Source organism: Falco rusticolus, chromosome 9 (genome assembly GCF_015220075.1).
Source record: "Falco rusticolus isolate bFalRus1 chromosome 9, bFalRus1.pri, whole genome shotgun sequence".
NCBI lineage: Eukaryota > Metazoa > Chordata > Aves > Falconiformes > Falconidae > Falco > Falco rusticolus.
In genome coordinates, this window is record NC_051195.1 from 29,738,994 (window position 1) to 29,755,096 (window position 16,103).

A 16,103-nucleotide genomic window follows, 5' to 3' on the forward strand; every position below is an offset into this window, starting at 1 on the left:
AGCTGGTGTGCAGCGTCCTGCGGCTCAGGCCAGCTCTGCAGGCCACGGTGCACCAGGTTCACCTGTGGAGGGGTGGTGCCACATGTGCTGGGGGTACCCATAGCTTTGGCCCCTGTTTGTCTCAAGGCACTTGGGTGAGGGGTTACGTTGCCCTAGACACCATCTTTTGGGGGAAACCAGACAGCCAAGTGCCCCTCTCTCCACCCACTGCAGAGAGGCCTGAGGTCCCCTGGCTCCCATCCAGAAAACATCCCTAGGCACTTAAAGGCAAACAAGGGAGGATGTGTGCTGAGACTGAAATGGGAAGGGAGGCTGCATGAGGAAGGAAAGAAGGACGGTGGGGTCAGAGCCATGCAAGGCAGCACCTGTAGCCCTGCTAGGGAATACTCACCCGTCCCCACTACACCATCTCTTGTATGGGAGGTCTTCACCCCTCATCCCACCAAGGCCAGTTTGGGCTGAGCCATCAGCCACAGTTTCCTCTGGGAAGGACTGGAGTCAGGATCTAACTCCTGTGATCCCACTTGTTGGCAGGGGTGAGAAACAGGCTCCCAAAACGCAGGAGATGTTCAGCAACAGGACACTGTCCCTCACTGCTCACCTCCCTTGGCAGCACCTGCAGCCACAAGCTCTCTCAGGAAACCCTTTCTGCCGTATGACCTTACAGGTGTGTCTGCCTGGCCCTGGGCTCTCCCTGCCACAGCTGCCGTGTGTTTCCTCAGGGGCTGGCACACACACGTGCACCCTGGGGTCCCAGTGCAGGCTCTGCGCTCCCTCACCCAACTGCTACAAGTCCTGCTTCTGCCCATGGTATGTGGTACAGCTCTGCTCAAGGCTGTATGTACCCCCAGATCCTCAAAGGACCAGGCCTGGAGGGAGACTGCATGAGAAAGGTTGTGGGTCCACCGATAGATTCCTCTTGCCTCGCTCCCTGGAGAGGACACTCCACTCTGCATCCTACCTTCTGCCTCTGGACACAGTGGTATGAGCCACGGCCAAGGCAGGTTTCAAACCTGTCATAACAACTGATAAGGTTTCAACATTTGTTTCACTCCATCCTGAAATGAAAGCCAGATCTCTCCAAGCATTTCCGTGAGGACGGGGGGCAGTGGGGAGTGCCGTCTCCACAGATCCCTCACTTGCCTCTGCGAGTGGCCGTGTTGGTAGGCGGGATGCCCAGAACACACCTCTGTGGTTGTGGGGTCCCTCCAATGGCAGGAGAGCACAGCCTGGCAGTGGCAGAAACCCAACAGTGTTGCAAATGCATATAAAACTTCCCGGAGCTTAATCCTGGAAGGAGGGCAGTGCCCTGGGTACGGCCCAGCAGCTACTGCCATGCTCCACGCCTGTGTCACCAGGGGATGCAGTAGCCGGGACATGCATTTCAGCAGCATTCTCATGATGTGACATCTCCAGACCCTGTGAGCCCCTCCAGCACGTGCCACCTGCAGCAGGGCCAGACAAGCCAGGTATAGACCCTGCTGGGGGGCAGCCCTCCTCTGCCCAGCCCAGGCTCCCACTGGACCAGGACCCTAAATCCCAGCTGCCCCTCATTGCTCACCCCCATACCCCACAGGCCTGCAGAGACTTGGTGCCTTTTCTCTGCAGTTTTCAAAACAGCATTCTTCTGGTACATCATGGCTCCCAGGGACCTGCTGGCATTTGTCCTCTTGTCCTCGAGCCTGGCCTCAGAGGACCCTCTCTTCTCCCCCAGGCTCTCAGGGCTCTCCTGTGAAAACAGCCAGATCAGCTGTGGAGGCTTTTACCCCTGGAGATCGAGAGCTGTGCAGAGGCCTGGCCACAACTCAATGCACTTGTGCTCGCTTGCTCATGATGCCCCCGAGCAAGCCTCCTCCCCTTTTTCTTCCCCCCACCTCTGCCTCCTTTTTCCCCTTTGCCACTTTCCATGGGGAGATCTTGGGGTCAAGCCCTGCCTCTCAGCACATTTAGGGCCAATAAACCAGATAGCCCAGGTTTGGTCTTACTCCCACTGACCACCAGCATTGCAAACCAAGTGCTTTCTAGATGAAAGCCCAGAGAGGAAGAGTCTCACCAGACCTGACGTGCCCAAAAGCCAGGCATCAGCAACAGCAGGTATCAATAGCAAAACAAAGCAACTTTCCAAAAAATTCCTCTTGCTGAGACAGGAAAGCCCCTGGAAAACAGAGCTTTTCTCCATGTTTTCATCTATCCCCATCTTTGTACTCCTTCCCAACTGTAGTTAAAAACAGTATGTATTGATTGATATTTTTTAATCGCTGCTTTGTTATTTTTAGGCGGCTGCAGTCTAGGAAAGACAGACAGTTAACCGCAGCTCTCAGACCAGCGGGTTTACATTCTTTGCAGGCAACGACAAAACGAGTTCTCTCAAGCCTGGCTCCTTCCTCCTTAAAAACTGGAGCGGGGACTCCCCATCTATTTCTGCTCATTTTATTTTTGCTTCAGAAGCAGCAAGGCAAAAGGCAGCTGAGCTGAAGGTAAGTGCTGAATTTCCAGCCCCAAGGAAGCGCAAGGCAGGGGTTTGCAGCTCTCTGCAAAGGGGATCCGCACAGCTTCGGCGTGCTGGAGGCTGGCGTGTAATTTGGAGTTACACAGCTAAAAGCTGCCAGAGTCAGCCCTGTGCTTACCACAGCTAGCTGCAAAAAAAACCAAAAAAGGAAGCCAGAAATTAATTTCTAGACTTGGAAAATCAAGATTTTTTCATTGCCTTCAGAAAAAAAAAAAATCTCTTTCAGTACACTTTTAAGTTTGATTTGAATAAGCGTATAGAATCTATTTTCAACTACCAAAACAACAAGGAGTTTCTTTCTATTTGGTGGAAGGGAATAGGGGCAAAGAACCTCTGTCCTAATCTTGGACAAGCACTGACACACCAGGAAAATTTCCTACTGTAACGAAGGCAAAAATAACGATAACAATAATTTAAAAAAAATAAATATCAAAGTCCTGGCTAGCTTCAGAAATAAAAGATATACAAAACCAGAGACAATTTGGTTTGACTGCAGCAGAAGCTTGTGATAATGTATAGCTTTGCATACTTTTCTTCTTCCCTTAATATTGTTTTTTTTTAAAAAAAATTTAAATCTAGTTTTTCTTCACAAATTAAGACCTTTTCATTTAGAAACTTTCCACCCAGGATATTTTGATAATTCCAAATCTTATTTCACAAATGTTTTTCAAGTAAGCGGCCGTCAAAGCTCACTGTTGCACAAAGAAATCAGTGTCACTCAGCCAGTCTGCTTCTGGCAGGGAGAAAAAAAAAAAGATTAATTCAAAAAGTTCCAGCTGTCCCAGAAGCCCAGACAGGGCTGGCTTTTTCCTGTAACCAAAACAGTTTTCAGCAAAGCCATTTCCAGTTTTTTCAGTAAATGGGCTTGTGTTTTGTACCCCATCTCGCCCACGGCAGTGAGGAGGGGGCTGCCCTCCGCGGCGCTGGGCTCCCGCTGGCGCCGTGCTGAGGCAGCAGCCCCAGGTTTAAGCTTCATTTTTGATGCGTTGGTTACTTAGGAGCACATCCAAAAATACTGATCTACAGCCTTGGTGAGGTAAGGAAAATGATCCTATATATGGGTGTTAGTGGGGTCGTAGCCTCCTTTTATTATCAATTATACAAACCATATTCAACGACACATATGCTCACCTAGGTCTTCCTCCAGCAAGTGCTGCATACAGGTGACTCTCGCAGATGCTGCTGCAGGAAAAATGGAATTAAGCACACAACGAATGCCCTGTAGATGAGATAACACAGCCCAAGAAAAGCTGCATGGGATCTTTACAAGTACTTACCAGAAATTGGGGCATGCAAGTACTGCAAGGGGCCAAATGGACTGGCCTGTGCCCAGGAAACAGGCAGGAGGCTCCAGCAAAGACCCTTCAGTCTTTCCGTGGGCCCATCCCTCTGCAGAGATAAACCAACTGATCTTCGTTTGGATGAGTCACGTGCTTAACTAATTGGCTAAATGGGGGCCAGACCTCTGGTTCCTCCTGCCCACATAGTTTGCTGAGCTGGGACCAAACCCAGACAACCGCAGCCTGTCCAGCTGGGCTTCGTCTCTTCCAGCTCCACACAGATGTTCAATACTCTGCTTGCTTATGCAAAGATGGTGCTTTTTCTCCCCCCCAGATTTTGCCCTCAAATTCTCAGCACATCCATAGCCAACCCAACATGATCGATAGCTCTTGATCCCTGGTGGCAATAGAAGTGTGCAAGCCCACGGCACGCTCTGGCGATGCCCGTGTGCCCTTCGTGCCCGCTTTCCCGTGCCAGCCCATGTTCATTTTACTTTGGTCTATATTTCCTAAATACAGGCGAACAGTGGGAAAACATTTCTTCCTAAGTCACATTTCACATTTGGGATTTGCTGCAATTTGAGATAGAGGGAAGGGGGAAATGACTTTCAAGGCATCTTAATTCAATTTTATTCCTGTTCCCAAATAGGTATAATACAAAAAATTAAATCAGCCTTCAACGTGGTATGGATGGCCCCAGGATACGGCTGAGGTGATGTCAGTCTACAAAACATATCGTTATGTGTCATCATTTCATGTCATTGCTTACTGATTTAATTCCATCATATTTCAGGCAACTTTTATTGTCCAGATACAGATCATCATATTAATAACTGGAAGCACATATGCAGATATCAAGAACATCTCCTGCCACTAAGCCAATTTTTAAAATGAATCCAAGAGAAATATTTTAAGGTAAACCCCTTCTAGAAGCAAATCTTTCCAGGGACAAAAAAGACCAGAAGAGTATTTTTCTGGTTCCAATGTTACATTGTTATTATATTGTTGTTTATATCAATTTTTCTTTTTTTTTTCTTTCTGCCTTTTTTTTTTTTTTAACAGGAAAGATTGATAAGAAAAGGAGGAAGCCAACAGTTTCAAGAACAAGGTGTAGCTAAATATTGTATCTAAACACATACCCTCGAATGTGCATTATCATACATTCAACTTCACCAGGGAACATTTTGGAGTATGAACTGAATAATGTGGATATTATAAAATAGCTGTCTTGGAATTAAATTTTACAATATTGATGTGTCATAATAATAAAACAGAAAACACTTTTAATATCAGCAGTGAGCTCTATCATCCTTTTTTATTATTATTTTGTGGTTGGTGCTTTTTCCTACGCAGAAACCTTGAAAACAAAAATATACACTGCAACAAACTGTAAACCATTAAAGATTTGTACACAGCAATACCTCCTGAAGGAGGAAGCCCTAACCCCAGCATTATCTTTGTAGCCAAAGTTGGGCACATATTAAGTAATTAGCTTAACCATCACCTAAAAAACTGACCGTAGTACAAAACAATTCAAACACAAGACATGTGGAAATGTATCTTGGAAAAAAATACAAGGTGTTTTATTTTAGCAGTTTTTGAGGGGTAATCAAGTGTCTTTTAAAGATGTCTCCAAAAGTGCATGTTCTCCGTGTTTACTTCTTTTCCTGTGTTTTATCTTTTTTTTTTTTCTTTTTCCATTTCTTGTCTCTATCGCTGCAAATATTTCTCTGTGTTCACTTATGCATTGGACTGCAGGATGGGAAAATCTTGCAGCAACATAAATATTCAGCCCAGTCCTGCAGTAATAGCTTTTGATCCCTGGCAGCGTTGCGGGTGATAGAGGTGTGCACAACCATGGTGTGTGCACAACCATCCTGCAGTAATCGATTTTGGATAAAGCAACCTATTCATACGCTCCCTTAACAAGCTCCCCAGCATGCTGCACCCAGAGAACCTGTCTTCCAGGAGCGCTATCAACCGCCAGGTATCAAAGGCTCGAGGAATATTGTCTCACACATCCCACAGGCAGCCTGGACCCCCTCAGGGGGTCCCTGTCAGGGGCTTGTGGCTGGCCACCCTCTTCAGCCCTCTCCTCCAACATCCTTTACCCAGTAATCCCCAGTGCTGGAAGGAAACGCCAGGCTGAAGTCAGCCCAGCTTCCCTGACCATAAGCCTGGGAGTGTCCCCCTAGGAAACCAACAGGAGTTTTCCCACCAGTTTGATTTTCCTCTGAGAAAGGCTTGCCTAGCCGGGGACAATGTCCTCAAGTAAGGCTGAGCGCGAACGAAAAACATGGTGCCTAGAATAATTCCCTGCAAGGTTATCTCTAAAATGTACTCTTGCTTATTTTTTTATATTCAGATTCCCCTTTCCATACAAACTTTCAGACATTAATATCTCTAGACATCCCCCCTCAGCCCAGACGAGACCCTGCTCCAATCTCTTATTCAAGAAATTATTTAACATGAGCTTAAGGCTGAGCCCCTGTGCAATTCCTCCTACCCTCAGTGAGCCCCCCAGAAGGGCGTCAATTAAAGCAGGTGATAAATGCACTGCTGGGTTGAACCCTAAAAATGTTTACAGGATCAGGTATTAAAATACAGAACATTACCCCTGGAGCTTCCAAAGCCAAGTGAACCTGAGCAAGTCAAATGGAAATGCTAAATCTATTTTCACTTTAAAAAAATAGCAGAGGCTTCAGAAGTAGTTGTGATATAGTCTCCTCTCGGGGAACTAATAGACAGGGAAGAGCAAGGCTTTAAATGATTTATTCAGTACCCTGGAGATTTTTTTTCTTTTTATTTTCCTTTTCGTTTCCACATAAATTACACAAGCACTTTATAAAATGAATACACATAAAACGCCTTATAAGTGCATAACTTAAAAAAACCAAATGAACGAATGCCTTTAAAAATCTCACTGAAAATAGGTTTTCTGATTGCTTGTTTGTACTTGCTGCTTTAAATTGGCAGTGCTGTTTTAGATTATAAGTAACTGAAAAATATATACTGTATATATATATCTATATATTCCTGGCATTTGCTATAAGAAGTGCTTTGTTTAATTGTGTCTCATTCCCTTGGTACAATTGAAGAATCAACTAAGTTAAACGGTTGAGAGTGAAATTGATTTTTTGCTGTCAGGAACTGCCTTCTAAAGGGAAACAGGTAAAATAAAACATTGGACAATATTTTGCAAATGATATGGAAATAATCCATGGAAAGAAACTGCATTACCCCCACAAACTGCCACCAAGGTCTTCTCATTATTAAAATACACGCTGATGGGCACGGAGTCTGTGGCAGCCGGGGACAGTTTGGGCTCTTCATACAATTGAGATATCATATTTACCATCCTCAGGAGTCTGTCAGATCCTTCTCTTATTCCCCCCTTGCAAGAAAAAATTAATGAAAAAGGGGAGGAGAGACGGCGAGGTGAGATCTGAAGGGTTCCCATCTGGCGCAAGCAGAAATTGCTGCTGTTTCCTCCATTTGTTGCATCCCCGAATGTCTCCTGCGCGGACAACCCAAGGAGGCTCACAGCAGGGATGTGATTTCCAGGGAGCCTCCTCCTTTTGTTTCAAGCCATCAATCCAAAGTATACATATATATATATATATATATATAAACGCTTTATATATATACATATACGGATATATAAGGGTAACCCCAGGCTTTGCACTGCTGCCAGCATAATCCAAAGGAAGTTTTCTCTCCCTGAGCTGGGCAAACGCTGGCAGCCGTGTCTGTCAGGGCTGGGCTTTTGTCTGGCAGCACGTCAGCAACTTCATGGTCGGCGCTGGAGACTTTCAAGAGAACAAAAGGGTTGGGGGGAGGCGAGACACCACCGCTGCTCCAGCAACCCCACAGGCAGGGAGAGTTTTTGGGGTGGTTTCCCTTCCATTCAGTCCTTGTGGAGGGTTTCCCCAGCTGGACGTGTGGGATGCACATGTGGCTGGAGGACCATTGGGTGCCAGCCTTCCCCGGGGAGAAACAGGGATGTCTCGTGGCCCCCCGGGGACAGCCCCACCGGCAGAAGGTGCACGTGCCGCCGGCGGGTGCCAGCCTTATTCGCAAGCAGAGGCGACGGTGGTGACACTGGTGATCTTGGTGGAGTCGTCAGACCAAGGCTGGAGGTTCTGGAGGGCGAAGAGAGAGGAGTTGTGGACGCAGATGGGGTCGGCTTGGATGGGCTGGTTGATGGTTTTTTGGAAGGCCTCCTGCTGCAGCTGCATGAGGATGCGGTTCGCTTGCTGCCGCTCAGCCTCCCGCTCCTCTGCTGTCTGCCTCCTAGGAGAGAGGGAGCGGTTAGGGGGGCTGGGGGGGGGCAAAGGAGGGGTATCTCTGGAGAGAATAGGTTGTGCTGGGTGCTCAGGGCTGGGGCAGTGTAGGAGAGGGTGCTAGCCACAATGTGGTTCCACATCCCCTGCACAAAGTGCCAATAAATCCCATATACTGAGGCTGTCTATCTTACTGGCCCCAGCAAAAATTGCTCCGATCAAGGAGAGCCAGGAGCAGTCTGTGGGGAAAATCTAAGCAGAGCCAAAACACCCAAAGAGGCACACAACAGGGCTGCAAAAGGTGCAATCCCCTGCAAACGTGCTCTGTGACCAGCAGCTAGAGCCAAGTGCACAATGTCCCAGCGAGGAACACAGGGCAGGTGCGAGGTGAGACTTCACTGACTGGCAGTGCCACGTGGCTGGGAGGTGGGCAACAACATCCTGGGCACCCCCTTCCCAGCACCCAGGTCTGCCATCTCCTCTGCTGGGCTGTGGCAGTCAGCTGCCAAGAGGCTGCATGAAGGCAACAACATACCCATGGCAGGCGGGACAAAAATCAGCAAAACATCAGCTAAACACTAAAACCACATTTTTAGCAGTGAGAAGAATCAAAGCTCAGAATAAACCGTCCGGGCAGGGTGAAGGAGGATATTTTGAAGAACAGGTTGGACATACACTTGTCTGGAATGGCACTAGCAGAGCTGATCCTGCCAAGGGGGGGAACTAGGGAGCCTGCAGGCACCCTTTCCAGCGCTGGTAGGGTCTCAGCTCTGGGCTGCCTGGGAGGAGGGGATGGGATAGGTAGAAATGGCCTGAATATAAATCCACAATGAAAATCCCACACACCCCTTGCTTGGATGGTGGGTCAGTCTAGAGGCTGCAGCCTGCAGTCACCTCTGCTTTTACTGGTGAACATCACCTGGCACCTCCAGTGACACTGCTGGGAAAACCTGGGAGCAGCTCACAGTGCCAGTTCCAGGATGACTGCCAAAGCACACCCTCCCTCCCTTACACCCCCAGGCCCGGCTGACACTCCCCCAGCAGCTTCAGTGGATCAGTGACAGGGGAAACAGCAGCTTTTTAATGTAGCAACTTGGGGGTGTGGGATGTCTCATCTTCTTGGGCTGTGGGGATTGGAAGTGGCAGCTCCAAGCTCCACGATGACATCTCAGAGCACAGGGCAGAGGGACCCTGGCTCCCCACCGGGAAGCGGACGAGGGCTGGATGGGTGATGGGCCTCCAGGGCACCCGAGGGCTGGATGGGTGATGGGCCTCCAGGGCACCCAACCCTCCAGGCGTGCAGCCAGGGTTCCCGCCTGTCCTGGGCAGGTAGCTCGGGGCTCAGTCCCTGCTCTAATCACTGTGTCAACACTTCACGTCAGACATCCCGGGAAGAGGGGTGTCGGAGCAGCACCCGCCCTCCCCACGCAGCCGGGAGCGGCTCCCTCTCTGCCTCGATGAATATTTAATGACTCCCTGCACAATGAAGAGATGCTCCAGGAGGAGGGAGGGAGCCCCACATCCAGGGCAGTCAGGAGCGCAATGGCTGTGATCACCCAGCTCCCAAATATCTTCCTGCTCCAGCCAGCTGGCATCTTCATGCATTCATGCCTGGCTGGGATTTGCAGGTTCAAATCTGCCTGGAAGGAACTGAACCTTGATGCCCATGTCCCAAGCAAGAGCCCAGATTTGGGGAGGGGATCATACAGCCACCTCACTCCAGCAGCAACACTCAGGCAAGGGGCAGAGGCAAGACTGTCCCCGTGCTAGCCTGCATTTATTTAAGCAGTTAAATCCATCAGAGGGCTTAAAGCAACACTCCTTCTCTCAGATACTCCCTGCTGCCTAGTTCAGACTGTGCCTGCAAGCAGCTCCTTCCAGCACCCAGTGCTCCAGGGTGCTCAGAGCCCACCAGCCTGTGCAGGGGCCCAGGGCGGTGAGCTGGGCGTGCTGTCAGCCAGGGGCACCCACCTCTCCATCGCAACACCCAGCAGGCAGGGATGCAAACAAGCCGAGCTTACAAGTTTGTCTCTCCGGCTCAAGCCAGTGGGGATTCTCCCATGCCTAATACTACGACTGAGGTCAGGCTGCAGCCTTTCCCTTCGGCAGAATCAGGATTTTGTTTCTCTTTACCCAGCTATTTTTTACGAAACATATGAATAGGTTTGTATCCTCTGCCAAAGGGGGTTGAACTTAGCCAACAGACGCAAGGAGTACTGACAGATGGATTTGCCTCACTTCCTTAGGAAACCAGGTTAGAAGACATAGCTGACCCCGTTGTGCAGGCCAGGGCAGGACTGTTCCTCCTGCAGGACTCTGCTCCTGGCCAACAGAGATCAATCCAGCTAGAGACTTCCTGGCGCTTGGGGAGCTGCTCTACCATGGGCTTTTTAGGGAAGGGCATGCTGAGGGTGGCGATTGACCCACACCCTTGGTTTCAAGTTCCTTGTCCCCCATTTCTTACCCAACCCCAGCATCTCCAGGCAACCACTGTCCCATTCACCCTCGGGAAGACTCTGGGGAAGCCCGTGTCCCCTTGCCTTGAAGCTCCTGCCTGCCTGTGCACCCTTTCCCCTGACCTGCCAGCGGAGCTGCCCCTTGCCCAGCTCCCCCCCGGCCCCTCGAAGGGCGCCTGCCCCCAGCCCGGGGCAGGGCAGGGGATGTTCCCTGGACCGGGGAGCCTCCCCCGGGGACACCCCGGCAAGCTGCAGCCTGGGAAGGGCAGGGTCACGGTGTCGGAGCCTGCCAGGCTCCGTGTGAGCCCGGCCTCCTCTTCCTCTCCTGCCCGGCTCTACCGACACGCCCGGCAGGAGAACACAAAGCCGGCACTTTGGCAAAGCGGTGCCGAAGGCCCGCGGGGGTGGAAATCTTGGCGTTACGCGGAGCCCGACATCCCGGCAGCCCGGGCGCGGGATCCGGCCCCAGTCGCACTCCCACGCCGCGGTGCGGCCCTGCCCCGGCGCCGGAGGGTCCCGCTGCCCCCCGGCCGCCACCCTCCGCACCCCGAGCGCCAGCCCCCCTGGGGCCCGCAGCCGCCCCGGAGGCCCCGACGGGCCGGGCCGGGGGCTCCCGCACGCTGCCGCCGGGGAATGAGGCGCTGGAGCTGTTGCACCCACCAGTGACAACGACTGCACACACCACACATCAGCCCCGCGCACACAGCACACACAGACCACAGTGCACATGTGTATGCACACACGCATTCATGCACACCTGCTTGCATGCAGACCCGATGCGCTCACCCCGCATACACATGGAATGCACACTGCTGCACGCACAGTGCACACACATCCGTATGCAGCTGTCGCAGTTTGCATGCACACCCCCATGCACACTCAGGCACAAGCACCCACGCATACACCCCCCTGCGCACATGGCCTTCACACAAAGGCATTCACACACACTGTGCAGAGTTACACATGCATGCCCTGCTTGCACAGGCATATGCAGGTGTACGCACACTCATACAGACCGCATGCATGCACACGCACGGGCATGTGCACACACGGCCTACACACACCACACGCATATTTGTATCCACAGCCACTGCACGCACACACACTGCTCTGTGTGCACACACGCATTTGCACGCATGTGTACACACACATTCACATTCACACACACATGTGGCTCACCCATATGTGCACTCACAGGGCACACACCCCCACACGCAGCCACCAATGCCCCTGGCAGAGCCGGTGGCTGCCAGGCCTGCTGCCCCAGCACCTGCCCCCCGGGTCCGCCGAGCCCCCCAGTCCCTCACCTCCATTTGGTGCGCCGGTTCTGGAACCAGGTCTTCACCTGGGCGTCCGTCATCTTGAGGGCCTTGGCCAGGGCAGCGCGCTCAGCCGAGGCCAGGTACTTCTGCCGGTGGAAGCGCTTCTCCAGCTCGCAGATCTGCAGTCGGGTGAAGGAGGTGCGCGGCTTCTTCTTCTTGGGGGGCGTGCGGTTCTGGTAGGGGTGACCTATACGGCGTGTTACAGTGAAGGGTGAGAGGGCCACTGGGGGGGACACGGGAGGAGGGGGGATGAGAGGCAAAGAAGCAAGCAGCAACACATCAGCAGAGGGGCTCCGGCTCCCGGGCGATGGGCTTGGGGACCCCCCCGCGGCCAAGCCGCCGCTTCCCCGCCGGCACCCGCGCACGGGCTGCAAAAACGCGGCGGCGGCGGCTCCTTCCCCGGGCGCTGCAGCCCCACGCCGGCCCCGCTCGCCTTTGGCAGCGGGGAAGGCGGCCACCGGCCCGGCGAGGTGCCCGGCGGCGGGGCCAGCAGCTGCAGCCGGTCCTGGCGCCGGGACTCCGTTTAATTTCGTTCGGGCGCGGCGGTAACCCCGCTGTCCTCGGCCCCGGCGTTTCGTAGGCGGGAAATAACTTCCCGGGCTGGAAACAGGAGCTGCGATTCGTTGTGTGTTTGGGGTTTTTTTTAATATTTTGGGGTTTTCTTTCCCCTACCCATGAAAAAGTAATTGGGGAAAACTCCTGGCCAGGCCAGGAAAGGGGTAAGTGAAACTCAGCCCGGTGCCTGCCAGGAGAACGGCCCGTTTGCCCGCCCGCCGCCGTGCCCGAGCCCAGCGCCACTGGGTCCAAATTAAACGTGAACTTCCAAAAATCGGGCCTCGGCTTCTGCCCCCGGGAAGAGGAGCTGGTGCGGGCGCTGCTGGAGCGGGGCTGATTTTTTTCCCCGTCTCCATTTCGTTGCTTTTCTTGTTACTGTTTTTATTTTCGTTGTTCGAGTTTTTGCTTTGTTAGCGCCGAAAGACGAGCCCAGATACACCTGGAAACGGCGGCGGGTCCAGAAGAAGCTCCAGCCCGAGCCCGGCTCTGCTGGGGGCTGCAAAATGTCCCTTTTTTGGGGGGGGAAGGCTGAAACGAAACCCGCAGCCGGGGAAAACCATTCCGGTTACGGTGCGCACGGGAAAGCGGCCAGCAACGGGCCGGCCTTCCCGGGCGAGCTCGGGCCGAGGCCGCCGGGCTCCCCTCCCGCCGGTCCGGGCTGTGCCCCCGAAATAACCCGCTGTTCGGAAGGAAACTTTCCCCGGCTGCTGGATCCAGCGGCGGGGAGCGGGCAGCGGAGCCCAGGGCTTGCGGGAGGTGTGTGGAGTTTGCCATCCCGCTTCCTGCCTGCCCGCCTTTCCCAAGCCTGATCCCGGGGTGGGGGGGAAGAAAAAAAAGAAAACACCACTACAAGAAAAACCCACAAAACCCCCCCAAAAAGCCAAACCAACAACAAGAAAGCCCCCGGAAACCAAAACAAAAAAAACCCCAAACCAATAGACTTAGGGGGGACTGAATGCGCCTGATTTTCCACCCCTTCTTGCTTCTGGCCTCCTCCAAGATCGACTTCCCAGGGCGATCCGGGCCGCTTTCTCCACCCGAGGCCGGATCCTGCTTTCCCCGGCGGGCGCCGGCTGCCGCGCCAAGGCCGAGCGGCGGGGAATGGAGCGGGGCAGCAGGAGAAGGGAGGGAAGGGGGGTCCCGGTGGCCCGACTCACCTGTGAATCTGTCTTTTGTGTACCGCCTGTTGCTCTCCATCCAGGGAAAGGTGAGCCCCGTGAGACTGTTCATGCCGTTCACCGCCGGCACGGCGGCGGAGAGGGGCTGGTGCACGCCGCCGGCCACCGGGCGATGGGCCGGGACGCGGATCACCCCCCCGGCCGAGCTCAAGGTGTTGCCGTTCATGCTCACCGCCATGTTCACGTTGTAGGAGCCGGGCAGGCCGCCCATGCTGCAGGAGGTGCCGGTGTAGGCGCCGGCCGCGCCGCCGCTCGCCCCGTAGCCACCCGTGACCGTATTGTAGGCGCTGCCCACGATGCAGCCCAGCCCGTAATCCGCCGAGTCCTGCAGCCGCGGGTGCGACACCATGCAGCTGCCCGGCTCCGACGTGTTGAGGATCTGGTCGATGCCGAAGCTGATGGGCTCGGCTTGGCCTTGGTGCAGGTGGTGAGCACCGAGGTGCTCCATGCCGCCGCCAGGGAGCCGCCGCCCGGCCCCGGCAGGGGAGCCGCGCACAACGCCCCGGGGCACCGGGGCCGGACCCGCTCTCCGGGCAGGGCAGCAGAGCCCCGCACCGCCCCGCAGCACGGCAGCGGCACGCAACGGGGCCGCGCACAGCCGGGACGCGCCGGCTACGCGCTGAGTCCCATGGCACGGCAGCCGCGCAGCCCGGGACACGCCAGCAGAGCCGCGCACAGCCGGGACGCGGCAGCTACGCGCTCAGCCCCAGGACCCAACACCAGAGCCATGCACAGCCCTGGCACAGGAGCTGAGCCACCCCGCAGCCCAGCGCACCCCAGCCGTGCCCGGCCGAGGCACAGGAGCTGCACAGCGGGGACAGCCGCGCCACGCACACCCACCGCACCCAACAGCCTCCAGCAGCACAGCCGCAACACCCGCGCACGCTGGTCCCGCTCCGGTGAGACCCAGCGCTCCCACGCCACCGAGACACAACGGCCCCAAGGCAGGAGCCGCTCACCCGAGACACAGACACAGACACATACACACACACACACAGGTGCCCCGGGGACCCCTTGCCGCCGCGGGCGGTGGGAGCCGAGAGCCCCGCGGAGCGGCGCGGAGCGCGGCGGAGTGCGAGTGCGAGCGCCCCGCCGCCCCGCTTGCCCATCAATCACGCTACCCAAGGCCTGCTGCTCCCAGGCCCTCACTCTCCATTGGCTGGATGCTGAAAGGAGCCGAGTGAATGACAGCAGAGAAGAGCACACGAAAAAAGGAGTTTTTTCTTCCCCAGCTCCCCCTCGCCACCCCCCCCACCCAAAAAAAGAAATCACCACCCGGCTCGGCCTTATAAAGGCAGCGCTGGGTGCGCGCCGCGCTCTGGGGCGGGTGAAGGAGCAGCAGGTACCCGGCAATGGAGGGGGACGTTTTGTCCCGGAGTTTGTGGCCTTGGGCTGCTGGGCAGGGGGGGTTCTGGCTGCCAGTCCCGGTGGGGAGGTCGGGCCCTGGGCCATTGATCAGATGGTCCCGTGGGATCGCCTCCTGGAGAGGTCCTAGACCAGCCGTGCCCCCTTTCCCGGGGGGGTGTTCTCCATTTCAAAAGTTAGCACCGCTCGGTCAGGAGGGCCGTGGAGGGGTTATCATGGGAGGAAGCGACGAGTGCCTGGGGCACACCTCCCCCCCGGAGAACCGGGGCTCCTTCCCGCTGGACGAGGCCCGGCCCCAGCTGTTCCCCCCGGGGCAGCGGCGCGCACCGCGGCGGGGCGAGGGCTGAACGGGCACCGGCTGCTGGTGCCCGCGCCCCCACCCCCGCCCGCGACTGCCTGCGGGGATATCAATGTTTTCGTTATAAAGAAATAAATAATCATTTAAAAAATTGCAAGTCGCTGCCGTAATCCGATGCAAAACTTGTTTTGGCCCTGGCCCGTCGGTGCTGCGGCTCCGTGCAGCCGGGCGGGGGGCAAAGCCGCCGGTGCAGCCGGGGCATGGCCGGCTCCTGCCCCCTCACTGCTTCCGACTGGCTCTGCCACCGTGGCTCCATGCTCCCGGCACCGGCGTTGAGGGTTTCCCGGCTGGTTTGTGCTCTGCCAGCACCGAGCAGCCCGCTCCATCCTCCTCACTCCGGGCTGGGGCCGGCCCGACAGGCCCCCTCCTCCCTGGCTAGGCCAAACACCCCCCTCTATGTCTTCAGTGTGCCAGTGGTTTAGTGCCCACGGGGGGGACCATGGGGGTCCCGCAAGACAGCCCACTCTGGGGCATCCCCTATGCAATACAAATGCACCGGCATAGCCAGTCGTGCCTGTGTGCTCAGGTACACCTCACAGCCACAGCTATCATCCTATCTACATCCTCACACACACCTGCTCACACGGCCTCACCCTCACAAAGATGCACACACACTCACCAACACCCTCAAGAGCTGACAGGCACCCACACAGTCCCACACATCTGCTTGCACACGCACTTACATTTGTGCGCATTTACTCACATGCCCCCTCATTCTCACAGACCCTCACAGCCTTCCCTGCACCCACACAAATTCACACACATGTTCTTGCTCACACCTTCACAACTGCACACAT

At 54.9% G+C, this 16,103-nt stretch overlaps 1 protein-coding gene across 1 annotated transcript; it reads right to left on the reverse strand.

Annotated features, from left to right (window-relative positions):
* Nucleotides 1–7,859: 7,859 nt before the first annotated feature.
* On the reverse strand, nt 7,860–14,031 carry TLX1 (T cell leukemia homeobox 1). The gene is made up of 3 exons (XM_037401010.1): nt 13,563–14,031; nt 11,836–12,037; nt 7,860–8,082 (listed from the first exon to the last, which is right to left on the reverse strand). The coding sequence occupies exons 1-3, from the start codon at nt 14,029–14,031 to the stop codon at nt 7,860–7,862; spliced, it is 894 nt and encodes a 297-aa protein (XP_037256907.1).
* Between the last annotated feature and the right edge of the window lie 2,072 nt (nt 14,032–16,103).